A 27,394-nucleotide genomic window follows, 5' to 3' on the forward strand; every position below is an offset into this window, starting at 1 on the left:
TGCTTGTCCCAACCCCCACATGGGTTCCTTGCTCTCTCTGATCTCCACGTATTAGCCACCCCTTCAGGAACCTCCTAGCCTCTGCCCTCTGATAGAGTACCTGTCATTCTCTGTCCACTCTCCCACTTATTTATGTGTGTGTGGTCTTGTGTTCCCTACTAGTGTCAGCTGCAGGAGGGCAGGGCCTCTGTCTTGCTGTCACATCCCCACTGTGTAGAACAGCGCTTGTCACCCAGTAAGTGCATGATAAAGGGTTTTGATGTTTTGGTGAGTGAGAGAATGATCATGGCTATCTGAGCAGACATCGGCCAGTGTTAGATCTGCACGGGATCCTGGCTCAGACAAACACTGTGTGCCTTGGCTTGGCACCTCACTGTCCTCCTCTGCAAAATGGAGCATTAACAGCACCTTGCCAACACTCTTCCCAGCATGGCACCTGCACATAACACTGTGACTGGCCTCACAGCTGTGCTGCAGTCTCCAGCATGGGGCACAGATGAGCCAGGCAGGGCTGTCTCTGCTGTGGGAACACTTTCCTTCTACCCTGTGTGGCCAGCTGTGTGGCCTGGGCAGGGCAGGGCCAGGACACTTTGTTTGGGAGGCTAGAGAGGCTTCCTGGGTATGTGATAGCAGCCAGGACCAAGGGTGCCCAGTATGCAGAGAGGCCTGGGTGTTGTGGCCACAACCTGAGGATTCAGGGGCTGACTGTGTCCAGGCCTTTGTCTTCCTTGCAGGAAACGGGCCAAGAGTTGCAAGGGGCCAAGGTGACTGCCGTGATTGTGGTAGCAGTTACAGCCTTGGGAAGGGAGGGGACAGAAACTGAGAGCAAGACACAGAGAGTGTTGGCAGGCATGTGCAGACACAGAGAAAGCTCCCAGGGGTGGGGCTCCTGCTCCCTGGTTTTCTTGCGCGGTAGTATAAAACCTGACGTGTATGAAAAGTGCAGGAAACCTCCATGTTCAGTTTCGTGAATAATTATCAAGCAAGTGCCCCTGAAGCTGCCACCCAGAGTGAGAAGACAGGCATTAGCAACCCTGAAAGCCCTTCCTCCATGAGGTTTTTGCAGTACTATTAAATATATTCGGCCTCTTTCCCTCCTTTTCATCCTTGATTCTTTTTTGGTGAATTAGGAAAGATTTCAGACATCCTAAGGGAACAGAGAATCATTGGCTGAAGCCCCTTGGGCCCGGCCCACTGCCAAGCTAAGAGTCAAACCAGGCTCGAGCTTACAGTCCCCAGGGACTGTCCCCAGGTGCCTAAGCCTTCCTGGTCCCTGCCTGTTCCCTGAGCAGCACCAGTATCATTGTCCAGGTTTAAAACTACATGGAAAAAGTATGAGGTTGGTAGTACTGGGCTGCAGCTTGCTCTCAATATTTTCCTCTTGCGATTTTTCTGGGTGGCTAAAGGAAGCCCTGTGCCAAGAAGAGTGCTTCACAGCAGGGCTCCGAGGTGCCCCCAGCCCGATGAAAGCAGCTGTGCAGAGGGATGGAGGTGGGCTCTTCCCGTCCACAGAGAGCATATAGGCTCCAGGTGGGCAGATGGGACTGAGTAGCTGTACAGCATACAGGGCTTTGGTGCCGCCAGGTCGGCCTGTAGGGGAACGGATTGGGAGCTAGGGGCAGGAGTGTCTTTGTCTCTTCCCTGGGCACATGCCACCTTTTAAGGAGAGACCCTCTGGGTGGAGATTACTGTCAAAAGCTCTGTGTCAGCTGGCTTGGCTTTGCCACCTGGCTCTGCTACCTACTAGGTACAAGGGTAGGTACAGATTACAGAGCTGGGTGACCTTGAATATGTACCAACCCCCACCCCACTTCTGTTGACCTCAGTTTCTCCACTTTGGAAACTAGTGGTATAGGGTTATTTGATTCATGTAAAGTACTCATAAGAGGCCAGGCGTGGTGGTGCATACCTGTAATCCCAGCGCTCAGGAGGCTGAGGCAGGAAGATCACTGTGACTTCGAGGCCAGTCTGAACTACATAGCAAGACCTTGTCTCAAAAAACAAACAAACGGGGCTGGGGATTTAGCTCAGTGGTTCCTCAGCCTGCCTTGCAAGCACAAGGACCCGAGTTCAGTTCCCAGTACCAAAAAACAAAGTACTCATAAGAGCTGGCGTGTAAATCTGTCAGTGTTAGCTGCCAGTAGTAGTATTATTATTGCCATTCATTCATCCAGTGGCTATTCACTGTATCTCCTGTGAAACCAACCCTGGCAGCCCCCACCCTAACAATTTGGTGGTGCCCTGTCAAGCCAAGGTCCTGCTGTCATAGAAATTGTAGTCCAGGGTGGGAGGCAGACACTGCACCAGGCAGTGACAGCCCAGAGTCACAGCTGTGTTGAGGGAAGCCTAGGGGAGTGTGGGAGGCCCTGGCTCCAGTGTAGAAAATCAGGTAAAGCTTCCTTGAAGAGGAAAGGACTGATAGAGGAGCAGGAGATAGTTTCTGGAAGGATGGTCCAAGGAGAGCGAACAGCACATTCAAAGGTTATCATGTGGGAAAGGGTCTGGCATTGTTAACAATTTTTGTTTGTTTTTTGTTTTTTGAGACAGGGTTTCACTACATAGTTCAGGCTGGCCTTGACCTCGTTATGTAGTCCAGGCTCACCTTGAACTGGATGGAATCCTCCTGCCTCAGCCTCCCGAGTGTGGGATTACAGGTGTGTGCCACTATGCCCAGCTTTTAAATTATTAATACTGTAAGTAAAAGTTTTATTTTAAGATAATTATAGATTCATATGCAGTCATAAGAAATACATAAGAGATATCTGGTGCATCATTTACCCAGTTTCCCTCAGTGGCAACATCATGCAAAACTATGTGTCCAAGAGCACAGCCAAGATGTTGACCTCCCTGTGATCAAGACACAGAACCATCCATCATAAGCCTGCTTCCTGGCCCCTACCCTTGGCAGAGACTGCCTAGCCTTTCCCCAGGTTTATACTTCTGTTGTTTTAATAGTGTTGTGGAAGTGGAGTCATACCATATGCAGGCTTTTGGTGTTGGCTGTGCTCATGCAGCACGAGTCTCTGGAGACTCAGGCAGATAGCTGTGTGTATCAGGAGTTCACTCCCTTTATGGCTGGGTGGTGCTCCACAGTGTGTTTAATCATCCACCCAGTGAAGGACATCTGCTTGTTTCTAGCTTTTGGCTATTATGAAAAAAGCTGGTACAAACATTCACACACAGATTTTTGTGTGGAACATAAATTTTGTTTCTCTGGGACAAATACTCAGAAGTGCAGTTGCAGGGCAGGATGGTAGTTGCATGTTTTAAGAACATTTCCAGACTGTTTTCCAGAGTGCCTGTACCACTTCAGATTCCCACCAGCAGTGTGTGAGCGATCCTGTTTCTCTGCAGCCTCACCAGCATTTGGTATCGTCACTATTTTTTATTTTAACTCTTCTAATAAGTGTGCGGTGATATTTCATCGTGGCTTTTATGTGCATCTCTTTAATGGCTAATGATGTCGAACATCCTGTCATGTGCTTAACTGCCATCTGTGTCTCCTTGGTGGAATGTCTCATGTCTTCTGCTCATTTTCTTACTGGATTATTTGGTTTTGTACTGTTGAGTTCTGAGAGTGCTTTATCTATCCTAGATGGTAGTCCTTGGTCAGATATGTGCTTTGCAAATGTTTCTCCTAGTCTGTGACTTGTCTATTACAAACTTCTTCACATAGACTTTTGCAGAGCAAAAGTTTTTAATTTTGATTAGTCACTTTATTAATCTTTCCTTTTATGGATCATGGTTTAATGTCAAGTATAATAACCCTGTGTCTTTTGCTAGCTCCTGACATTATTTTTCTAAAATGTTTAAAGTTTTACATTTTATATTTAAGGCTATGATCCATTATGAGTTAATTTTTGTGCTAAGTGTGAAGGTTTAGATCCAGGTTCTTTTTTGTGTTGTTACATATGGATGTCCAGGTAGTCCAGCACCATGTGTTGAAAATGTGTTCTTTTCCCACTGATTTTCCTGTGTTTCTTTACCAAGAATTAGTCACTATTGGCCAGGGATTTAGCTCAGTGGTTTCGCCACCTGCTGCGCAAGCGGAAGGACCCGAGTTCGATCCCCGGTACCAAAAAAAAAGAATTAGTCACTACAAGGAGATGCCACTTCACATCTACTGGGGTGGCTACTGTCAAAAACCAAACCAAAACAGAATTAAGCATTGGGAGGCTGTGGGTAGCCCTGTACATCTCTGGTGGGATTGTAAAATGGTATAGCTGGTGGGAAACAGTGTGACAGTTTCTCAAAAGGCTAAGCATAGAATTACCATGTGACCCAGCAATTTCACTTGCAGGTGTATGTCCAAAAGAGTGAAAACAGAGACTTGGATAGGTTTCCATACACTCAAGTTCAAAGTAGCATTATTCACAATGGCCAGAAGGTGAAAATGACCCAGAATCCATCAGTAGATGAAAGGAGAGACAAAATGTGGCACATAGGCACAGTGGAGTATTACTCAGCCATAAAAAGGAATGGTATTTTGAAAGGTGCTGTCATGTAACAGCTAGACCTTGAAAACATTATGCTTAGTGAAATAAGCTAGACATGGGGGACAAATATTGTATGATTCTACTTGTGTGAGGGGCCTAAAATAGACAGATTCAAAGGGACAAAAAGTAGAAGAAAGGTTCCCTAGGGCTCAGGGGACAAAGGAAGAAGCAATTGTTTTTTGCTGGGTACAGAGTTTTTGTTGGGAATGATAAAAAGGTTTGGCTATAGATGGTGGTGATGGTTATACAACATGGTGAATGTATTTAAAGCCACTAAAATACAAATGGTTGAAATGATAACGGTTGTGTATATTTTACCACAATAAAAAATAATTGAATTTTAAAAACCCAGTGAGGTGCATTGGTGTGCATCGGTTTCTGGGTTCTCTGTGCTGTTCTGCTGGTCTGTGCTTGTCCCTCACCGTCAGGATGACTGCAGTTATGTGCAGGCCTTAGTGTTGGGTGGAGAGATTCCTCCTACTTTATCCCCCCCGCCGAGATGGGCTCTTCTTGGGCCTGGGCCTGCCATTTCTGGAACCCTCCCGGAACCCCCTTATGTGCAGGATGGCACTGTGGTTTGAGCAGTTCCATCTTTTCCCTGTCCCCTGTCCTCAGCCCCAGTTTCTGACCCATGCTCCTTTCTTGGACACATAATGTATGGCCGTCCCCATCTCTGCTTCTCCTGTCCTGACCACCACCCGCAGTTGCCAGGGCCAGTGCTGCAACCTTACCTCTCATCCCCACACCCACTCAGGACCCCTTGGTCCCATCCTCTAGCGGGCAGCCAAAGTCTCAGCAGTGTCCACCACGGGCCCCTGGCCCTCCTGTGGCCTGCTTCCACCAAACCATCCTCGATTCCAACCCTGTCCTTGGCTGTCCTGCAGCAAGCCTGTGTCAGCCAGAATTTCACATCTCATTTGTTGATACTTGAGCATAAGCCCTGTGGAGCAGGGACCGTGCTGTGCTTTGGCCAGCCTGGGCAGCATGTGGTGGACATCCATTGGATTTTTGGGGGGATTCATGGGCATCGGAGGAAGTTGCACGTGGCTAGAGCAGGTGAGTGAGGGAAGAAGAGTGTGAAGAAATGAGGGCAGAGGTAGTCTTGGCTTGGGGATCCTGGCAAGGAAATGGCCTTAGCTGTGTGGCCTGAGGTATGTTTTCAGTAGAGAGGGCCATAGTCAGATTAGGTTTACAAAGCTTTCCCTGACCTAGCAGAAAAATAGGCTTTGAATAGACAGTTAGCAGGAGAGGACATGCTGATGGCTTTTATACTCTGAAAGGGGTCCTCAACCTACTAAGTAGAAAATGCAAATGAAAACTAGGCTGAGGGGGGCCAGACTGCTCCTGTCTGGCAGAGGTCAGGGGAATTGGTGGCACCCTGTAGTTCGAGGCAGCAGGACAAGGGGACAGGCTGTCCTCACAGGACTGAGTGAGTGGGGCAACCCTCGCACAGGGCTTGGTAGTCCCACTTCCAGGAATTTACCCTGGAATTCACCTTCATGCTTACAAAACGACAGCTGCGCATGGTTAGTACTGCTGCACTGTTTGTAAGAGCAAAAGATAGACCCACCAGCGAGCGGGCCCCTTGGGGTGGGCTCAAGGCATCACGGCCCTTCCGCAAGGCTACAGCAGCAGCCAGCACCTTGCTAAGAACAAGGAACAGGAAGATCGCCAAGGCATACATGCATACATAATCTTTCCTTTAAAGTCCTGATTTCAAATTGTTAGGATTCGACAGTAACACAAATAGATGGCATGACCAGTTAATATAAAGGAAAAACCCATGTGACCCCTTCCAGGTGAAGGAACAGATGGTACCCACCTCACTCTGCACCCCAGAAACTCCCAGTCCTCTGCTCTTTGCTCCCCGGGGAGGAGCCGGTCTTCTGACTTGAGGCCATCCCTTCCTTTCCTTCCTCTACATCATCACTAAAGTACAATAAAAAATAATTTAATTTTTAAAACTCACTTAGGTCCGTTTTCCTGGTTCAGTTCTTTGTCTGAACAGAATCTTAGGACACATTGTTTTATGTTTTGCTGCTTCTGGTTAGCATCGTTTTTTACATTCACCCACATGCAGTGTAGGTTGTTCATCTCTCCCCACTCCACGTGCCATCCAGGGAGCCAGTGGGTCACAGCACACTTGCCGTCTCCTGTGGATGAGCCTGTCTTGTTTCCTGTCTCCAGCATATCCAGACTTTGCTGCCTGTGGTCAACCCATGGGGCCCATGTTTTGCTTGTGTTCGTACCCAGGAGAGCACTTGCCAGGTCCCAGAGTGTGTATCTTCTACTCAGCAGGGTGCCACCAAACTCCTCCTGAGGGCCAGACACATGGGAGAAGAGCAGGGTGCAGAAGAGTGTATGTGATGTGCTGCCATTTGTGTTGTTTTTAAGAAAAGCATTTTCTTTTGGGAAAAACTAGTAGGGTTGCCTGCAGGCTCAGGTGGGGGCAGGGCCAGAACAGGTCATCTTGCTGCTCTTTATCCTGTGGCACCTTTTGGCTTTGAAACCATATGCCTGTGTTATAGATGCAGGCAGAGAAATGGAAAGGAAAGGAGTAGCTGAGCGCTAGTGTTGCAAAATGTGGATAGTTGAGAATCACCAAGCTCAGCCCTCTTTCCTCTCCTTGGGACCTAGTTTCCTGCCACTGGCCAGAGCTGCCCAATCAGCCGCCCCCACCAGAGCCCAAACCTGCCTGTCTGGTTTGGGGAGGCCGCCCTTCTGGCTCTTCTCTGGGATGCTGTTTGATGAGTGCCCCACCCCCACAGGGGAGGAGCTGGCTGGAGCTAAGGCTGACTGGGGTCCCTAGACCTGTCCTGCTGTGCCCCAGGCCTGGCCCAGCCCCTGCTCAGAGCCTTTGGCTGGGTGGGCAGGTGATGGACAGAAAGGGGGTAGATGAGGCTCCAGGTGCTTGGAGCAGGGCCATCTCTCAGGCTGAGTTCTGTGTCAGTGCTCAAGGAGTTGGCTGTGGAGGAGGGAAGTAACAGAACAGGGGTTAGGAAAGACAGTGTCCCTGGCCCTGGCCACTGGCTCACAGGAACTGGACACCTATCCTGGGCCCTGCTGTTCCCTGGACCAGGGTCCCCCGCAGAGTCCCTCTAGGCAGTGGTACACCTATGGCAAGTGTACCGCCATGGGCTGTTTGTGCTGAAGGCTATGAGCCTCTCAGTCAGGGAGTTCTGTCTAGTTTGCTCACTGCCATGTTCTCAGGGCCCGGAACAAGCCTGCTTCATGTGTCAGGAGCTTAATAAATGTATGAGTGGGGCTGGGGATTTAGCTCAGTGGTTCTGGCACCTACCTCCCAAGCGCAAGGTCCTGAGTTCCATCCCGGTACCAAAAAAAAAAAAAAATGTATGAGTGGATGGGAGAGGTGACACACAGATAGTGGTCACATCTGGGAGGCACAGGGCAGCAGGGTCAGGTCAGGGTCCAGAGAGGCACCTGATCTGGCCTGAGGTGTCAGGGAAGGCTTTCTGGACCAGGTGCTTTTCAGCCCTGGGGAGACAGACAGGTCATCATACAAGGGGTTCTGCTCTGGAGCAGCCTTTTCTCCTGTTTTGGATGGAGGTTCTGAGCAAGCCACTCTCATGCTCAGAGCAGCTGGCTGAGGCCGTAGGCACCAGGACTGATGACCTGCCTGAGAATCCCAGCATCTGACCTCTCTGTGGTGCCTTGGACATGTTGCTCACCCTTCCCAGGCCTCATTTTCCCCTATTGTAAAATGAGCCTGCTAAAATACCTATGCCATCTAGGGCAGTGATGAAGTAAAATGACTTAGCCCGTGCCCTTGCCAGGAGCAGGGGCTGACCCAGAGTGAGGCCATGTGCATTCAGCAGGGTTAGTGAAAGAGCCACCGTGGCATTCAGGCGTCCCAGGTCCCCCCATTGCTCTCCCTCTGCAATCTCCCCATTTGTCCCTTGTACCTCTGGTAGTGCTAGCCTGGCGTGGGGGTGAGGTAGAATGTGCATGTTTTACTGGAGACCAAGCCTGCTGAAGCTGGGCTGTGGTTTTGGTCCCCAGGCAGCCCATCCTCTGTCCAGCAGCTGCAGGCCATGTGGCCCAGGCCCACCCAGCCAGCTCTGGTCCTGCCTTGCCCCGCCCCCACTCCCCCACCCCCGCCTTCCGTGGGCAGGAGCCCCAGTCATGCTCCACTGCTGCTGGGGCAGGGCCACATTGCCACTACTGCCAGGGAGGCTGGGATGCGGAGCCAGCTGGCTGTCCTTGGTGGGGGCCCGATATCCCCACTCCCTGCCTTCCTCTGGAAGCCTCTGTCCACTAGCACCTCCCTCTTGCCAGAGAGTGGGGCCCAGGATGGTGGAGGTGAGCTGGAGGGAGGAGAAGCCTGGACTGGGTGAGGGGCCATACCTTTCCTGGGGCCAGGGGCGGGGCCATGATTGTTCCTGTGTGTGTGAGGTGGCAGGTGCCTACCTGCTGGGGATGTACCTGTGCTGAGTGCAGCTCCCTGAGCCTCTCTTTGCAAGCATTTCTGGAGTCTGGTTTGCATGGGGGTTCTGGGGGGCTGTGCCTCACTGAGTCACTCTGGGTGATCCTGGAGTTAACTGGGGTCCTCAGGGTGGGGGAGATGTCTCGTTCTCTACTAATGTGGATCTGACCTTGCTCAGGTCTCATGGTCTAGCTTTGTGTCTCAGGTAGTCCCTGGGCAGGTGAATATCTGAGAGTTTGTCTTTCTTAGCAAGGCTGGCACTCAAGAAGCATGTCTGTGTGTTTGTAGAAGGTGGCTGGGGTTTGTAGCATGTTTGTCCTTCAGCTTCGTGTGGTCCCTGGGACTTGCCCGTGGTCTCTGGTGGGAGTCCCTGCATCTCTGGGGTGTGTGGTTGTTAACATATTAGCAGATGCCTGCTCTGGGCTGCCTGGAGGTCCCAGCCCCTCCACTTACCTTGTGCTCACTCTGAGCCCCCTGCCTTTCCCACTGGGGCCTCTGTAGCTCCCCCCAGGGCATCTCCTGCTAATCAGAGCAAGGACTTTGGCTCAGGGCACTTGTCCCTTCCCCATGCCTCAGCAAGGAAGGCACCTACCCAGTCCTGTGATGGCTACTGCCTTGGTGCCTAGGATGTGGGTAGAAGGTGGGTTGCTCCGATCTCTGGCTGGTCAGGGAGCTGTGTGATCCTTTGTGTGGCTGGGGCCTGTGATCACGTGGCTAGCCTCGGACATCCCATGCACACATGGAGGGGGCAGGTCATCCCTGTGTTTGTTTGGGTTCCTGTGTGTTGGATTGCTGAATAGAGGACAAGGGGGGCATCAGTTGCTGCATAGTGTGTCTCCGTGTCTGCACGGAACCCTGAGGGGGCATTTTCTGGTGGGGAGGTGGACTGGGAGGGGCTGGGAGCCTCCTTTCTGCCTCATTACCTTCTTCCCTGTGGCCTCAAGGGATGGATGAGGAAGTCTAGCCCAATGTCCCCAGTCCTAGTACCCTACATATACCATTTCCCATATACTCTGCACCCCTGGGCACCTCTGGGTGTGATGGATGGTAATAGTGCCCTTTCTGTCTGTGCCCTGTGTGCCTGTAGATGGGGGCAGGGGCTGGGTGAGCCTGGCTGGATAGTAAGCACTGTCTCCTCATTCAGCCACTCTGCACTTTATCCACCCCTGGTGCTGGCAGGGCTGGGGACACAGGTGGGTAAGATGGCCCCTGGCCCTGCCTTCCTGGGACACCCTGTCCAGGGAGAGAAGCAGAGCTGTCCTCAGACAGTGGCAGCCAGTCATGCTCCTCTCACCTCGTCCTGGAGAAGGTGAGACGGGCACATTGGCTTGGCCTGTGGAGGACTGCACCCAGCACCCCCTTTCATGTTTTCATACCTGCGTTTTTTTCATTCGTTCATTCATTCATTCATTTTTTCATTTATGAGCAGCAGTAGTAAGAGTGTATAGCCGTACTGAGGGACTCTGTAACCCATACCCTGTTCTACATGCTTTACTTGTGTCATCTCATCCACTCCAAGTTTTCCCAAGAGGTAAGGACTGTCACTACCCTTGATTTGCAGATGAAGACACTGAGGCCCAGAGAGGCTCCGTGACTTGTCTAGGAGCACACAGCTTGAGATGGTGGAGCCCGGACCTGAACTTGGGCCAGCTGCCTCCTGAGCTGTGTCCTGGGTCAGCCCTGTGCTGGGCAGTGGCCAGGAAAGACAGGCTGTCTTCCTGAGGGTGCCCAGCCATTGAGGAGACAGGTGGTAATCAAAGGACCACACAGACAAAAGTAAAATTGTAAAATTGTGATAGGTGCCTTCAAGGAGGTGGTGAGCAGTGTGGTGGTTGGAAGGAAGAGGAAGGGATAAGAAGGCAAAGGCTGGGGTGGGGCATTCTGGGGCCCAGGCCAAGGCAGAGTCTGCAGAGGCTTGGTGGGAGGATGGCGCTGCCCCTACTGGAGCAAGGTGAGCAGTGCTGCCCGGGCTCCTAAGAGGACCGACTTCCTGAGGCCAGGGCACCCCCAGGAGCTGTGTCATTTGTGGGATTTTCTCAGGGTGGGGACTGGCAGGTTCCTGGAGTCACCTCCTATGTGGTTTTTGCCTCTTGCTTGTAGCTGAAATACACAACTGCTTCCTCCATTTGACGCCACCGAGGCCTGGTGCCTTGGGTGGGCCTCCCTGCAGTGGAGAGGGAGGGATGGCGCACAGTGGGCCTTGCTGGCAGTGTTTGGGACATGGTTGCATGGGACCCGGGCCATGGAGACCGTCTGCCCTGCTCCCTTCCCTGCTCCTCAGGGTGCAGACTCATCATAACGGGCAACAGTATCACTCACTCGCTCCACAAATATTCGCTAGGGACCTGCTGTGTGCCAGGCACTGCTCCAGATGCCAGGGAGCCACCACTGTACTGGGAGGCCAGAGAAGGGCCCCAACTTTCATTACAGGTCAGAACCAGCCTTCCTAAGGAGGTTTTATTGGCACTAAGACCTGAATATCAAGAAAGGGTGAGCTGTGAAATTCTGGGCAGTGAGGACAGTAGGTACAAAGCCCGAGGCTAGGACAAGCTCTGATATAACCAACATGAGGCAAGAGGAGGCCAGTGTGCCTGAGCTGGAAGACAGGCAAAGGTGGCTGGCTGGGTAGGTGGGGCCCTGTGAGGTGATACCTGGGAGGATTTGTTGATCTGCTTACCGCTTCAGCTCCCCTCATCACCAAGGCAGCTTTTCTGATATTAGCTCTGGTTCTGGTTAGAAAATTGCTCGTGCTCTTGTCCTGTGAGCCCATGGGGTTCTTTCTCCAGAGTGGAAGCCTCCACTGAAGCTGGAGCTACTGAGAAGCAGGAACCTGAGAGGGTACCAACAAGGGGCAGAGTTAGTGCTTTCGTGACATGGTACTGGGTGACCAGTCTCTGGGCCTCAGTTTCCTGAGTTGGGAAGCAGGAAGGAAGAGGACTCCCTGCCCACCCAGGACTGTTCAAAGGGCCCAGCGTTGCCCATCTGCATGCCTGGCACTGGCCTGCACTCGAGTCAGCAGCCATGAAGGGGGCACCTTCTGGGGCCACACCCTGCCCTGGACACTGTGTGCAGCCAAAGCTGACCAAGTCACTATACCTGCCTTCATGAGCTGCCAATAGAGTGGCCAAGGCAGCAGGAGACAAACTAATGACTCTACCATGTTGGGAGCTGTCAGCTATGGAGATATGAACTGTGTGCCAGGCCTGCCACCTTGGCCTTTAGGGGAACCCGGCACCTGCCCACTTCTGCCCCTCTGCAGTCCCCAGGCTTCTGTCCACCGTGGCTCCCACTAGACTCTCAGTGCTCTCCTGCCCTGTCCCCTCTTCCCATCATGCCCCACAGAAAGCCCTGCATGTAGCCAGAGTGAGCCTGAGAGGGACCTTTGAGGCCCAAGACATCACACCCTCCTGCTCAGAGCCTCCCCACTGCTGTCACTAAGAAAGGATGTAGTCCTGCCTGTCAGCCACAGCCCCTACACAATCTGCCCCTCCCTTACCTCACAGATGTGTCTGTTCACCCTCACCCACCTTACAGCAGCCTCTCTGGCCACATCCTCACACCTGGCCATCTTGGGACCTTCACCCTGGCGCTTCCCACTGCCCAGCTGTTCCTCCTGCAGTGCCACGTGGCCCGCTTGGGTCTGTGCTCAGGTGCTTCCCCTTGATGCACCCTGGCTGCTACTTTCCTGAAAATGGCACTCTTGCCTTGCCCCAGCACCTCCTGAGCGAGACTTCATTTCCTCCACACACCACCTGCTGATGTGCAGACCTCCTGATGCTGCTCGCCTTGGCTACCTCTTTCCCTGGCATGAGCTCCCAGGGCCAGGACACTTCTGGCCATCTCACCCACTGCTGAAGCCCTGGCCTGGCCAAGCCTGCCTCAGTAATTGTCTACAGGCCAATCGCTCAAGGGTAGGTGGTTGTGATTTGTGGCTTCACTTGTGGGTGGAGAGTGGGTTTGCCCAGGAGGCATGAGAGGACATTGTCAGTCCCAAAGCCTGCCAAGAGACTGCGTGATGGGGGTGTGCAGGTGGTGGCGAGAGCAGACACATGTGTGGAGGTGGGAATGGAGCCAGGCACTCAGCACTGCTGGGCCTGCTGTGGGCTGTGTAGGCAAGCCAGACTCCCCTCTGTTGTCACAGCATAGCCCTGCAAGGCAGGGGGTAAACTGAGGTAGGAAGGGGCCTTCCCGGAGTGAGTAGGAAAAGACGTGCATGGTAGAGGGGAGTCAGGGACCCATGGTGGAGGCCTGGAGCTCAGGCTGGGGACAGTGAGCGCTTCCTCATTCGTCCTTCCTGGCTGTGTTTCACGCTGGTGACTGAAACCAAGGCTGTGACCCTGGCTGTGTCTGCTGTGCTTCCCTGGGCCCTGATTCCAGCTGGCCACCCTGCTCCACACCAGGGACAGTGGCCTTATTCAGAGCTGGGAAGGGCTGCACTGGGGGTCAAGAAGTAAGGGGTTTTGCTCATATGTGTGTGCCTGTGTGCATGCACACATACATACACAGAGCTTTGTCACACAAGCAGCTCTTGCTCTTCCACTGGGCTGATGTCTGGGGAGGTGGGGGTACCAGTTTCTTCTCATGAAGGGACAGGGTAGAAGAAGTGGGTGTGGGGGAGCCTGGGCACTTTGAAGCTTTTGCTAGGCCGGGTCAGAAACAGCCTGTTCCACACGTTAACAAGTTCAAGAGATTTTTTTTCTAATTGAAATAAACATTTTCAAGTAGGATACAAAATGTGCCTGCATTTTGAGGATCAAATACTGTACTTCAGAGCCAGCCGTGCCCCCAGCTGGGGCTGCCTCCCATGTTCCTCCATTCCACCTCCTCTTTCCCCTCTAGGGTCAGCAGGTCACCCTCAGCCTGTGGGTGCTGTCCCTCGTGTTCCTCCTCACTTTTCGGTGTTGCGGTGTGTGTGGAGTGTGCAGCGCTAGTCTGAGGTGTCTGAGCAGGGGCAGTGCCACCAGTACCAGTGGTCTGCCTGTTCAGCACATGATCCTCAGTGACTCAGTAGTGACTGGACAGTGTCGCGGGTGTTGGGGTCCAGCAGGGAGCAAGATGACAATGCTGCTGTGGAGGAGCTGACCTTCTGGGGAAGAAGTGGACACAGTTAAAAGGGTGCATACACATACATACACTGTACAGAGCCCTGATGTCTGTGTGGTGAGTGTGGGGAGACAGCAGAGCATGAGACAAGGTGGCAGTACAGGAGCAGGAGCGTCTGAGTGCAGGACATGCGTGGGCAGGGCAGGAGGTTCCAGCCGGGCAGCCCCTGCCAAGGCCCTGAGGGACGCACCTGGGACTTGGCAGGGAGGCCATAGACAGGGTGAGCAGGTACAGGGAGGAGAGGAGGGCGGCCAGGTGGTGGGGAGGTCCCTCGGGGCCATGAGGAGTTTTGGGAGCCACTAAAGGTTTAGGACAGTGACTCTGAAGTGCTTCAGACTGTCTCCAGGGCCTGCTCTGCCTGATGACCTTAGAGAATGATTTCACCTTTAGGAGCCTCAGTTTCTGCATCTGTAAAGTAGGCTCACATTGGCCACTCCACCGAGGTTGCAGGGAGCCTATGAGCTCCATGTTGGCATCTGCCCAAGATCTGGGCCCCTCCAGGTGGTGATGGTGGGGTCAGGACTGGAGCTGAGCCTCAGTGAGCCATCTTTGATGCCAGGGACTTTTTCCAGACATCTGATCTGCTGCAGACTGTCCTAAGGAAAAAGTAGAAACCATAGAGGCAGCTGCTTGCAATGCCTAGCACCTGGAGTCTGATATCCAGCCTGTCACCCTTGTTGCATCACCTGGGCTAATGGGTACTCTCTCTGCCTCGTTTTCCTTGTCTGTTGGATGGGGTGGTAATGGCCTCTTCCTCCTGAGCCAGGTGCACAGGTTGCATGAGGGCTGCTGGGTAGAGTGCTGAGAGGGGCTGCATCCAGTGGGCACTCGGTCTATGCTGGCTGCCACTGTAGTGGTGATGACATTGAGCATTTACTGTGTGCACTGTGGCTCTGATCCCTGTGGCCATCTTTGGGCCAGGCCCCCGGTGCCTTGCACTTCTGTGTGCTGTGCGATTTCTTGTAAAACCTTCAGGAAGCAGCCACTGTCATCACCCTCTTCTAACAGAGGCCAGCATCAAGCTCCCGGTTTGGCCGGGCGGGGCGGTGAGGGGGGGCAGCTCATCTCCACTTCACAGGTGAAGCAAGGTCACACAGCTTCTGGCAGCAAACAGTGTTAAAGCTTGGGCTGCCTGACTGTGAAGTTCTGAGCTGACCTGGGACCTGTCCCTGCCTTGGGAGCCTGCAGAGCCAGGAGCTGTGTGGGAGGGCCCGGGTGAGGCTCCTCCTTGGCCATTATAAACATGACCAGTTCCTCTGTCCTGCCCTCTGTGTGGTGCCCAGAGGAAAGGGATTGCCCAGGCAAATATCCGGAGGTGTGCCTCTCTGCCCCCTCTGCCTGAGGGGTCACATGCAGTGGCAGCAAGGGAGGGGAGGATTGGGGGCTTGTGGTGGGAGGTGGAAAAGCAGCTACCATCCAGTAGTCCCTCATCTCTATCCTGAGCTCCTCCTACTTCAGGGCCTGGCCCCCTTCCCCAGGGTGTAGTGAGGGGTCACAGGGCTGACCCTGTTCCTGCAGAGGCAGAGCCGCCTTAGTGCCCCCAGGCAGGGTGGGGGGAGCCTGCTGAGGCAGAGCCAAGAGTTCAAGGTGAGAGAAGCTGCTGCATTTGGAAGCCAGGGAGGCTGTAGGACATGGGCGTGGAGCTGGAACTAGAAGGACCTAGAGCTGAGGGCAGAGAAGCCAGGGGTGCGGAAGAGGGAAAGGTCAAGACCACCAGGATGGACAGAGAATGAAAGGCTGGAAGGAGGGATAGGCAGTGTTCAGGAGCTGGCACTGAGGAGAGACGCCTGAGGGGCTCTGGACCTGGTAAAAAGTCCCCTGCCCCTCCCGGGGCTGTCCCACCTCCAAGTACCTAGGCCAGGGCAAGTGGACACTGGGCTGATGGGGGAACCTTGGCTGGTCCTGACTCTGACCATCCACTGGCCCCTGGAGACTAGCTGAGACAGGTTGGCTGGGTCCCCACCCACTTCCCTCCCACTGGGCTGCACTGCTAAACCAGTTCCCCCAGACAGCTCTCCATTGACGGTCCTTCCTCTGGGCCGGGCTGGTCCTCCCCTCCCTCGATCCTCACAGGAAGGGTTCCTCATGGGACTGCCAGGCTTGGAGGGGGAGGGGACACTTGGCCACAGACATGCTGAGGTCCACAAGACTGGGGGCCAGCCCTGTGCCCAGCACACGTACCAGGCCCTGGGGAACTGCTAGGAATGAGACAGAAGTTCCCACGGCCTGTTTCTCCTTGTGCTGTGGTCTCGACTCACCTGGCCCCTCTTCTGGAAGGACCTCCCCCTAGCCCAGCCAGCTGTCCCTCCCGGGCTGGGCCTTTCATCCTTGGCATGCCAGTCCTGACCACTCTGGGCTGTCACGATCTGGGGACAGGTCTGTCCGCCCCACAGGGACCCCCAGGAGATTAGAGGCTATCTAGGTCTCAGCTTTTTCCCTGAGCCAGCCAGCAGAGGGCTGGGCACAGAAGAGGCTGGTCAGTGGGGTACTAAATGAAGAAATAGATGAACACGCTGGATCTTTTTCCCCCACCTTACAGATGAGTAACTCAAAGCCTGAAGAGGAGACATTACCTGCCTGAGGGCACTTCTAGCCCAGCCAGCCTCAAAGCAGGTCTGTGTGACCCTAGGACCTATGTATGGGACTTCTGGGGTAAGGCTTTGGGGCATGGGGCCATCCCTAGGTTGTGGCAGCACACCCACTGGGCTTGTCTGTCACGCTTGGCCCTGAGCAGGGCTCTCTGTTTACCTGTTCCTTCCTCACTGCAGCTAGGTTGGGGCATGGAGAGGCACGGAGAAGGCCCATTCACTCCCCTGGGTGCCCTGTAGCAGGTGGCAGGGAGAGAGTTGTCTTTGCCTGCTAGCTCCCTTCAGGCCCCTTGGACTCCTGAAAAGAGAATTTACTCTGGGCCTGGCCCATTCTCAGTGCCCAGCTGAAGACCAGACTGTAAAGCCAGGGATGTCATGGTGAGGGCATCTGGGCGTCTGTACCTCTGTACCTCCCTTTGTCCTAGTTGGCAGCAGAGCCGAGTGGCAAACCCAGGTGTCAGAAATGGATCATGTGGGCCTTTGGGCCACAGGGGCCTCTGAGCAGGAGAGGGCTGTGACCTGGACTCTGGTTGCCCAGGAGTAACCTGTGGGGTGCAGGGCTGGAGCAGGGTTGGGAAGAGGTGGCTGGTGGGGGCAGAGGAGGGGAGGTGACCGGTGTGAGTGCTCCCCTGCCACTGACCCCACTGCCCACCATGGTTCCTTCCCACAGCGCCCTCGAGTGCAGAGGCCCAGGCACCATGTTTGGGAAGAGGAAGAAGCGAGTGGAGATTTCAGCGCCCTCCAACTTTGAGCACCGCGTACACACAGGCTTCGACCAGCACGAACAGAAATTCACAGGGCTGCCACGTCAATGGCAGAGCCTGATTGAGGAGTCGGCTCGCCGGCCCAAGCCCCTCGTGGACCCCGCCTGCATCACCTCCATCCAGCCTGGGGCCCCCAAGGTATGCCATTGCCGGCCACCACCCCCTACCTGTGCCACCCCCCAGTGGCCCCAGCCCTTCACCCCATCCTTGACCCTGCAGCCGCCACCTCCTCACTGACCTTCCCACATCTGCAGCCCAGCACTGGCTTTTCCCCCACCCCATGCTTAACCCAACCTGAAGCCCTTACTGCCTCCCTCATAGGCCCCCACACTGCCCTGTAGGTCCTGCCCTCTCTGAAAGCCCCATGCCTTGAGCTCTGTCTCCCATTCCCAGTACCACATACCCAAGCCCTAGCCTTCCCAGAGCCTCCTTCCTGGCAGTGGGGAACTGGCCCATTCCCAAATAGTGACAGCCCCAAGTTGGCCTGGGATAGGGGAGCCCAGATACAGCGCCTGACCAGGCTGGGGCTCCCAGTGAGCTTCTTGGAGGAAGGAACACCTCAGCTGTGCCTGAGGGCGGAGGAGAAGGAACCGAGCCAGTGAGGGGAAGCAGGGCGAGTAGTGGAGGAAGTGGCTCATGTGACACGTTGAGGCATTTGGTTTTGTGGGTTTTTTCCTGCCATCTTGAACAAAGTGGCAGGGTTGGGATTGGAGCTGAGGTCTGTTTCTGCGGCCCACACTCTTCACCCTTTCCTGCCTCTGTGTGTATTGTCACACTTGTGGCCTGCAGCCAGGCTGGCCCGTGCAGAGGTGGCCACACCAGATCGTGAAGCCAGCCTCAGAGCACAGACTGTATCCAAAGCTGGTGGGGCCTGGAAGGGGTGTGGCCAAAGGAGCTTGGGAGGTTTGTACCCCTAGTGGGCGGGGAGGGGTGTGGCTGTCGGTCAGCAGGCTGAGTGCCTGGGTGGGACCCAGCTGACTCATCCTCTTTGGTACCCAGCCCAGGCCTGGCAGGGAGGAGCCCTAAGGTCAGTGAGTTGACCATAGGCATGGTGCTGGGTCTCAGGCTGAGGCCACCAAGGTGTGTGTCCCCTGAAAGGTGCCCTGTGTACTTGGATTTCTTTGACACTAATTTAAAAAGCAAAATTGCTGCTGGGTGCAGAGGTGCACACCATCATTCCAGCTTCTCTAGAGGCCAAGGTGGGAGGGTTGCGAGTTTGAGCCCAGCCTGGACAACTTAACAAGATCTTGTCTTAAGATAGAAAAGGTTAGGGCCGGGGATTTAGCTCAGTGGTTCCATTGCCTGCCTTGTAAGTGCAAGGACACGAGTTCAATCCCCGGTACCAAAAAAAAAAAAGATAGAAAAGGCTGTGGACGTAGCTGAGTGGTAGAGTGCTTGCCTAGCATGCATGAGGCCCTGGGTTCAATCCCCGGTACCAACAAGGAAAAATAATAAAAGTGCTTGACAGGCAATACATTTCACATCTGAATCTTTGTGGCTTCTCATGACAAACCCGCTGTGGCCAGTGACAACTGCCTCTAGGGTCTTTTGGACCCACAGTTATGTCGTCCCCCAACCCCTTCCCTGAACTCCATACCTGTTAGCCCCCAGGGCCACCTACGTGCAAGGTGTGCCCACCCTGGGTGTCTCGGAGAATTCAGTCTTTGCTCTGCTCACAGCCAAGACCTCATGTGCAACTGGTCCCCAAGCGGGAGGGGTATCTCGCCCTGGCACTCGTGCTTGTTACCCTCGGCCCAGAGTCTCCCGGGCCTCCCAGGGGCCTCCTGATGCCTCAGTTTAATACCACAGCCAGGCTGTGTGTCTTCCTTGCTTCCCTGGGGTCCCTGGGCAGGGCCAGGCTCCCGATCCAGTAGCCAGGGCCCAGGAGAGGCAGGGGCAGCAGCAGGCCACCAGGGCCTCTGGCCTAGGGGTGTTGGTGGGGTGAGTGTCTTTGGTACCCTGGATGCAGCCCTGGGCCCATAACCCTGCTGGCTGGTGATGGGCAGCAGGCAGAGCCCATGTTCCTACCCCCCCATGGATTTTGCCAGCCTGCCTCCTTCCCTCCCTCCCTCATTGGTTCAACAAATGTTCACTGAGCAGCTTCTATGTGCCAGGCGCCATTCTAGGGCTGGGGTAGAGCAGGACTGGAAGCAGACAGGAAATAACACTCACTGCCCTTGGGAATGTTCAGCTGGGCAGAGCCCGGCAGTGGCAGATGTATGCGTGCTCTCTGTCAGTGGGTGCTGAGTACCTGGGCTAAAGAGAAAGCAGGGAAGGAGGCAGGAATGGCAGGAGCTGGTGTTTTAGACTGGGTGCTCTGAAAGCCTCGCTGAGAAGCTAGGTTCTGAACAGAAGCCTTGAAGGAAAGGGAAGGAACCATAAGAACACTTGGGGCAGAGTGGACACCCAGTGCAAAGGCCCTGGGGTAGGCCTGTGTCTGGTGTGTTTGAGGAGCCATGAAGGGGCCTGTGTGCTTGGAGCTGAGGACTACAGGGGGACCTTGAAGGCCATGACTCAGTACCCAAGAGAGGCACGGTGGTAGCCATGGAGGGTTGAGGACTAGCTGGGTCCAGGATGTGTTTGCATTTGCCATGTGGCCCCTCTGCTTTAGGCCATGGGCATTTTCACTCCCTACACGCCACCTCCTCCAGGGGAGCAGAGAGTGTGGTTTGGGGTTGGTGACCCTGGCAGCTTATAGGGGAGGAAGTGCCAAGCTGGGCCCTGGCCCCAGCAGCCTGTAATTTGCAGTCCCAAGGGCTGATTACAGGGTGGGCCAGCCTCCCTCCCTCTCAGCCCCCCCAACCCCCCGCCAGCTCTCTCCTCCAGTCTGGAAAGCTGGAGAGGGACAAGGGTTGTCACCAGCCTGGGCTGTGGGGTGACAGCTGGCCACAGAGATTGCTCCTCCAGCTCCATTCCTGTGGCTGAGTCACTGTTGGGGGAGTGGCTGCAGGGTGCCCCCCGTCCTGCCCTCACCCACCCACCCCATCATCACCCCATGGCATTTCTTCATTGTGTCTCTGTCTTGTCTCTGTGTGTATTGTGTTGTCCTGTCTGTGTTTCGGGTGCACTTCCCGTGTCCTCTCCCTGCCCGGCCCCCACCCGGCCTTTGCCCTGGACCCCAGACCATCGTGCGGGGCAGCAAAGGTGCCAAGGATGGGGCCCTCACGCTGCTGCTGGATGAATTTGAGAACATGTCGGTGACACGCTCCAACTCCCTGCGGAGAGACAGCCCACCACCCCCCGCCCGTGCCCGCCAGGAGAACGGGGTGCCAGAGGAGCAGGCTGCTGCGGCCAGAGTGGGCCCGGACAAGGCCGGCGGCCGAGGCCGGGTCACCGCTCACAGTGAGGCTGGCAGTGGTGACAGGCGGCGGGTGGGCCCAGAGAAGAGGCCCAAGTCCTCCAGGGAGGGCCCAGGAGGCCCCCTGGAGTCCTCCAGAGACAAGCGCCCCCAATCTGGGCCTGATGTCAGCACCCCCCAACCTGCCGGTCTGGCCAGAGAGGCAAAACTGGTGGCCAACCGGCCCTTTAACACGTACCCACGGGCCGATACAGACCACCCGTCCCGGGGCACCCAGGTAACCTGCCCCCAGCCCCGTGCATTGCTCATCCTGGCCACTCGTGTGTCTGTCCCACACCAGGAGGAGAGCAGCCCCTCACAGCCTCCTTTCTCTTCTGTTTCAGGGGGAGCCTCCCAGCATGGCCCCCAATGGGCCATCCGTGGGGGGCCTGGCCGCCCCACAGTCTTCTTCCTCCCGGCCTCCCGCCCGAGGCCGAGGTGCCCCCAGCCCTGGAGTGCTGGGCCCCCATGCCTCTGAGCCCCAGCTGGCCCCTCCAGCCCGCACCCTTGCTGCCCCTGCTGCGCCCCCAGCCCCTGGTCCCCCTGGTCCCCGCTCACCACAGCGGGAGCCCCAGCGAGTGTCCCACGAGCAGTTCCGGGCTGCCCTGCAGCTGGTGGTGGACCCAGGGGACCCCCGCTCCTACCTGGACAACTTCATCAAGATCGGCGAGGGCTCCACAGGCATCGTGTGCATTGCCACTGTGCGCAGCTCGGGCAAGCTGGTGGCCGTCAAGAAGATGGACCTGCGCAAGCAGCAGCGGCGCGAGCTGCTCTTCAACGAGGTGGGCAGGAGGCGCGGCTGGACCCTCGGCTTCCCTTCTCTTTCTGCCATGTTCTTTTGCCCACTGGCCCGGGCCCCTTCTTCACTCCTCACGTCCTCTTGGGCCATCCCCACAGTCTCCAGGGTGGGGTTCCTACCCTGTCCTAACAGTACTCATGCCTACCTCGCTGTCCCCGGGCCTACTGAAGCCCTCCTTGTCCATGTCCTTGAGGCCCCTCCACCCTCTGAGCCCCAACTGGCCTGCAGTGTTCCTCCTGGCTGGAGCCCTGGACCCCATCACCTCTGTGTAGCCCCATCCTGTCCCACTCAGCTCCTGCCCAGCTGCCCATTTTGGGCATCCCCTGACATTCCCCACACTGCAGCCAAAGGGATCTTTGACATTCAGACCTGCTGTGTCCCCATCCCTGCCTAACAGACCCTTGAGGCGCCCCCAGTGCCTCAGGGTAGAGCTCAGGCCCCTTAGCCACCATTTTAGGCCCTGCACCATCCAGTCCCCAACTGGGCACTTGGTTTTATCCAGCTTCTGGCTCTGCATCTTGGTGGCCTCTCTGCCAGGACTTGTTACAAAGGCAGCTTCCTGGGTCCCAGAGAGGAGTCTGGGCATGGGAGGTGTTCCCCTCCTCTGGTGCAGGAGTACCCAGTGGAGGCCAGGCCTGGAGGCTGCCCTGGCGGCTGCTGCCCTCTGCTCTCCAGCACTTTCTCCACTGCTCCATAGCCGGCTCCCACCCACATTCCACTGCTCCAGCTACACCGTGGCTTCATGAGTCATTCTGGCCCGCACAAGCACAGGGCCCCCCACCCCAGCCCCTGATGGCGCCTGGAGTTCACCATCCTCCCTGACATGCATCCCATGTCTGCTTATCCCTCTTAGCTCAGCCTTGTACCTGGCACTCCTCCAACCTCCTATCCCAGCATAGTCTTTGTCAAGGCCACGGAGACTAGCCCAGGATCTAGGATGGTGTCTGGGGCAAGGGCACACCCCAAGTGGAGGCATTGGGCTTCAGGCTGCTTTGAGGGCCGCTAGGCCTTGTCCATGGGGCAGGGCCGCCAGGGTGGTCTGGCCAGGCTGAAGTGGGAGGCTGGTGGCTGGTGGTGGCTGGGTCTGAAGGCTGAGGCCAATGCTCCCTGCCTCCGCCAGGTGGTGATCATGCGGGACTACCAGCACGAGAATGTGGTGGAGATGTACAACAGCTACCTGGTGGGGGATGAGCTCTGGGTGGTGATGGAGTTTCTGGAGGGTGGCGCCCTCACTGACATCGTCACCCACACCAGGTACTTGGGGCAGCGGGACCCCTGCTGGCTCTCCAGCTCCCTCCTGACCTCTGCCATGACAGGACTGAGCCCCCTCCGGAGGTACAGGCAGGGCCTGGTCTCCCCAGAGCCAGCAGAGCCACTGGGCCCCAGGACAAGAGTATGTTTTAGATTCCTGTCATGATGGGTCTGGGTCTCCCCTTGGCTCCCCAGGGTAGGGTCTGTCTGCTCAAGTCCCCTGCCCTAACCCAAGGCAGGGCTGGTACCTGTTGAATCTGGGCCTGGCCCTATCTGCCCATCCACCCCTCTGCTCACAGGATGAACGAGGAGCAGATCGCTGCCGTGTGCCTGGCTGTGCTGCAGGCCCTGTCTGTGCTCCACGCCCAAGGCGTCATCCACCGGGACATCAAGAGTGACTCCATCCTGCTGACCCACGACGGCAGGGTAAGGAGGGGCTGGCCAGGGGCTGGCTTTCCCACCATACCTGATCCCCTCTGTTGTTCAGTGACCGAGGAGCCGTGGGCAGATCTGTCCCTCATAGAACAGTCAGAGTCTAGGGGCCAGGTCGGTGGGTGCCAATCTGTACGGGACTAACAACTGTGCACTAGCACTGGGCCCAAGGGACACACTCAGGCCCTGTGACAGCTGTGGCTCTGCCACACGCTTCTCTGTCTGCCAAAGATGGATGATGTCCCTGTAAGTACTGGGTGAGCTATGGACCCTGGGCCTGCCTTCCCTGTTTTGGGCTGAGGTTCTGAATCTGGGGCCATGGATGAGCCAAACAGTGCCCAGCACTTGCATTTATAGTCCAGGATGATTTTCTGTGGGAGAGGCCCTTGGGTCCACCACATTCCTGCAAAGTTGACAACTGCCACTTCCCCAAGGAAGGTCCAGCCCCATCAGTGGAGGCAGAGAGAGAACGAGAGGATGAGAAGCTGAGGCTGTCTGCAGATGTCTCCAGGGAACATCTGTGAGCCTCCTGAAATTGCACGCGCCCCGTGTGGGTGTGTGTTCTGGGGGCGAGCAGATCCATAGATATGCTCAGGAGTCTGAAAGGGCCTACAGCTCCACAAAAGGTGTAACTCCTTGGTTCTGGGAAGCTGGTTGTTGCAGAGGCAGGCTGTGTGTGTGTGCACCCCCTGGGGAGCAGTGTCCTCCAGCCTGTGAACTGAAGACCTGCTCCCTCCAGAGGAGAAGGGCCCGGGATGCTGGCTCTGATAGCCAGCCAGCCTCGGTGCCCACCTCAGTCCCCAGCCAGCCTTCGAAATCTACAGGACTCAGCCACTTTCCCAAGAGCCCCATGGCCCCAGCAGATATGAGACCCTGACGGTTCCCTGCCAGGAGGTGGAAGAGCCACTCAGTGGTCAGTCTCCAGAGCCCAGCTCTTGCCTCGGCTTCGAGGTGGAGCCAGGAAGTAAACAGGTCAGCACTGCTGCCTGCCCTCTCCACCCACACCTCTGACCCTGCCCCCTCTGCCCTGCCCCAGGTGAAGCTGTCCGACTTCGGGTTTTGTGCCCAGGTGAGCAAGGAAGTGCCACGGAGGAAGTCACTGGTGGGCACGCCCTACTGGATGGCCCCAGAGCTCATCTCCCGTCTTCCCTATGGGCCAGAGGTGAGCCCAGTGGTGGCCTGGCTGTCCGGTGACAGTGCTGGAGTACTGGGAGGTGGTGGAGGCAGTCTAGGGGTGGGTTGCGGGAATGGTTTCGTGGACGAGGAGGTAGGATGCGAGCGTGTGTGCATGGGTTTGTTAGTCCATTCATTATTGATTGAATACAAGTTCTGAGCCAGCCCAGTGCTTGCAGTGGGAGCAGAAGTGGCCATGGGCCCTGCCTGACAGTGCGGTGATGAGGCCACAGATCAGCAGGCTTCCAGCTGAGGCGGCCTGAAGATGCTTTTGCAGACATTTTTAAATGAGTCCTTGCACATGAATGGTCAGAATCTCTTGTTGAAAAGCCACATCTGGCCATATGGAGGCAACGTGCACTCATGGAAACAGTGGGGTATAGAGGGGCTCCCCTTTCGGAAAGGGCACATACCTGTGTTTTGGCTGAGTCCCCACCCATCCCAGTTGCCCACCTTGGCCTGCTTCCCTCACTGCGGCTCCCTGCCTGGCCCTAAGGGCTCCTCCTGAGTTCCTGCGGGACTTGACCCAGTGCCTGGCCAGGGAGAGGGCGCCTCAGGCTGGAGTGGGGTCACACTGGGAGGAGGATGGTGTGGGAGTGTGAGAGGACTGTGAGCAACAGAAACCAGTACAAGCTGGAAGCCTGTCAGTCCCTGGAGCTGTGTCACTGTGGGGTGGACAGGCTGCAATAGCCGCCCATGTGCTCCTTCCTGCCATTATCTTGGGTGGCTTCACTCAGGCAAAGGCTCCCCTTGTAAAGCAGAGAGGATCCCTGGCCATGGGGACACTGTTCCGCTGCACTACGAGCTGCACTATGTGCCCAGCCTTCTGGCTGCAGTCTCATGACTGGCTCTGAATGGGTCAGCTGGGTCACGTGCCCCTTTCTGAACCAGAGTTCTGCCTGCTGATTGGGCAGCCAGGTCATGGACCCCTGTGAGCTACAAGAGCTGAGGCTGGAGGGCTTCCCCAGAGGAAGGCTGGGCATGGGCAGCAAAGAACAGTGGCTGGGTGCTGGGGAAAAGCACCCCTCTCAGGGCTTCCTGGAGGCTGAGCACATGGGACATGGCCCGCTGGACATCCCTGGGCGTGCGAGAGGGTGATCCGGGCCCAAGGGCTCTGGGAGCTAAGACCCAAAGGCAGAATGGGGGCTGCGCCTCTCGGGATTGCCGAGGCCTAGTTCTCCCTCTGCAGCCATCCTGCCATCCCTCCTCTACCCCAGGTGGACATCTGGTCGCTGGGGGTAATGGTGATCGAGATGGTGGATGGGGAGCCTCCCTACTTCAATGAGCCACCCCTCAAAGCCATGAAGATGATTCGGGACAACCTCCCACCACGACTGAAGAACCTACACAAAGTGAGTCCTTGCTGACAGGGGCCTGGTACTTGGGGCTGCATCCTTGGTGGGTCCTAGGATGGTGTCACATGTCCCAGACTCCCTGCCCCATGCCCTGTGTGTCCCCACACAGCCTGTTAGGGGCGAGCCCAGAGATGGCAGAGCCCCAGGGTCCCCTGCACCTTCGTCATCCAGAGGCTGGGGCTCAGCTTGCCTGGCTGAGGAGGGCGCACAGCACGGCCATGTCCTGTCCCCGGCCTGTCCCAGGAAAAGCTGCCTGTTCAGAGGAAGAGGACAGCTAGGGCCTGCCTGGTGGGGGACTCATGTCGTGGGGAAGGGCTGCCCTCTCCTTGGCAGATGGGGAGGAAATGGCCCCTGGGTGCAGGCTGAAGACACTAGTGATGTCAGCCCTCCCAAGGCAGCAGATGCCCCTAGGCAGGAGGAGAGTGAGAGCGCAGTGCCGTGGGCCCTCTCCTCACCCCGTGTGACCCCACAGGTGTCACCATCTCTGAAGGGCTTCCTGGACCGCCTGCTGGTTCGAGACCCGGGCCAGCGTGCCACAGCGGCCGAGCTGCTGAAGCACCCGTTCCTGGCCAAGGCGGGGCCGCCCTCCAGCATCGTGCCCCTCATGCGCCAGAACCGCACCAGATGAGGCCAGCGCACTGGCCCTGCACCAAAGAGCCCCTGGTCGCCTGCCCTGCCAGATGCCAGTAGGGGCATGTGGCGCGCTCCTCCCAGCCTTCGAGACACTCCGTGCAGCACCGCCCTCCTCTCAGGGTCTTCTCGGGTCCCTACTACTGAACTCTGGCTTTGATTTTGTGACTGTACAAACAGACTCACGGGAGCACTGAGACTCCTGGGACCCACCCTGGGACAGGCCCTCCTGGGTACTCCTGTCCCCGGGAAAGAGGGCGGCCCACACATCACTGGAAATCTGCAATTGGGTCGACAGGTGGAGAGAACACTATGAAAAGGGTGTGCGTGTGTGCAGTGTGTGCGTACGCACCAAAAGCCCGAATGCTCTGTCCTCAGCCGGTAGGTGTGTGTCCCTGGGGCCTTGCCGGGCATCCAGCCCCTGGCCCCGAGGCAATGTGGGGGTCCCTCATGAATGTCTGAAGAGTGGCCTTTTCCTGGAGCCCTGCACACCCCTTCTGTGGCTGGAGGGAGCTGGGTTGGGCTTCCCCACCCCAGCCTCTGCAGCAATGACTACTGCACCTGGACAGCCTCCATTTTCTAGAAGTCTATTTATATTGTCATTTTATAACACTAGCCCTGCCCCCACCTGGGGATAGGGAACCCCTGTCCTATGGGGTGGCTCAGGGCAGAGCCACTGCTTGAAAACTCAGGTTCTGCCCTGGCAGCACATCCCTGCCCCACCCAACCCTCCCTCAAGTTAGTTTTACAATTAAAACATTTTCTTGTTTTTGGCGCGTGCGTGCGTGTGTTTCGTAAAGGCCTCTGCCTGGCCATCTTGGGGTGGGAATTTACCCCATTCCACTCCTCTTCGGATGCAGCCAGCCTGATCCCAGCCTGGGAGCAGCCAGCCTGCCAGAGTCCACAGCCACAGTTGCCGATTACAATTTCCTGGAAGGTAGCTTGTCTTGAGCCTGTTCACTGGTCAGAGCAGACCCTTGATGAGTTGGCATTGGTAAATTGGCCACTTAGCAGATTGGTCA

At 56.3% G+C, this 27,394-nt stretch overlaps 1 protein-coding gene across 7 annotated transcripts in view; it reads left to right on the top strand.

Annotated features, from left to right (window-relative positions):
• The window catches only part of Pak4 (p21 (RAC1) activated kinase 4), a 41,813-nt gene extending 14,676 nt beyond the window's left edge, over positions 1 to 27,137 (top strand). For 2 of the 7 annotated variants that reach the window (XM_004859093.3, XM_087191157.1), the window contains exons 2-10: positions 16,583 to 16,656; positions 17,302 to 17,533; positions 20,518 to 20,970; positions 21,077 to 21,514; positions 22,652 to 22,785; positions 23,082 to 23,208; positions 24,251 to 24,376; positions 25,605 to 25,739; positions 26,215 to 27,136. In XM_004859093.3, coding sequence (XP_004859150.1) covers positions 17,330 to 17,533; positions 20,518 to 20,970; positions 21,077 to 21,514; positions 22,652 to 22,785; positions 23,082 to 23,208; positions 24,251 to 24,376; positions 25,605 to 25,739; positions 26,215 to 26,370 — 1,773 coding nt within the window. In that variant the 5' untranslated portion in view covers positions 16,583 to 16,656; positions 17,302 to 17,329 and the 3' untranslated portion in view covers positions 26,371 to 27,136. Of the gene's footprint in view, positions 1 to 2,547; positions 2,655 to 2,752; positions 8,817 to 9,056; positions 12,852 to 16,582; positions 16,657 to 17,301; positions 17,534 to 20,517; positions 20,971 to 21,076; positions 21,515 to 22,651; positions 22,786 to 23,081; positions 23,209 to 24,250; positions 24,377 to 25,604; positions 25,740 to 26,214 lie in introns of those variants that run through there. The other 5 variants (XM_087191156.1, XM_013077551.3, XM_021239679.2 and 2 more) reach the window with 5 other exon arrangements.
• The last annotated feature ends 257 nt before the right edge of the window (positions 27,138 to 27,394 follow it).

The sequence above is a fragment of the Heterocephalus glaber genome, unplaced genomic scaffold (assembly GCF_053883595.1).
Source record: "Heterocephalus glaber isolate CG9 unplaced genomic scaffold, H.glaber_assembly_v1.0 deba00001561, whole genome shotgun sequence".
Lineage (NCBI taxonomy): Eukaryota > Metazoa > Chordata > Mammalia > Rodentia > Bathyergidae > Heterocephalus > Heterocephalus glaber.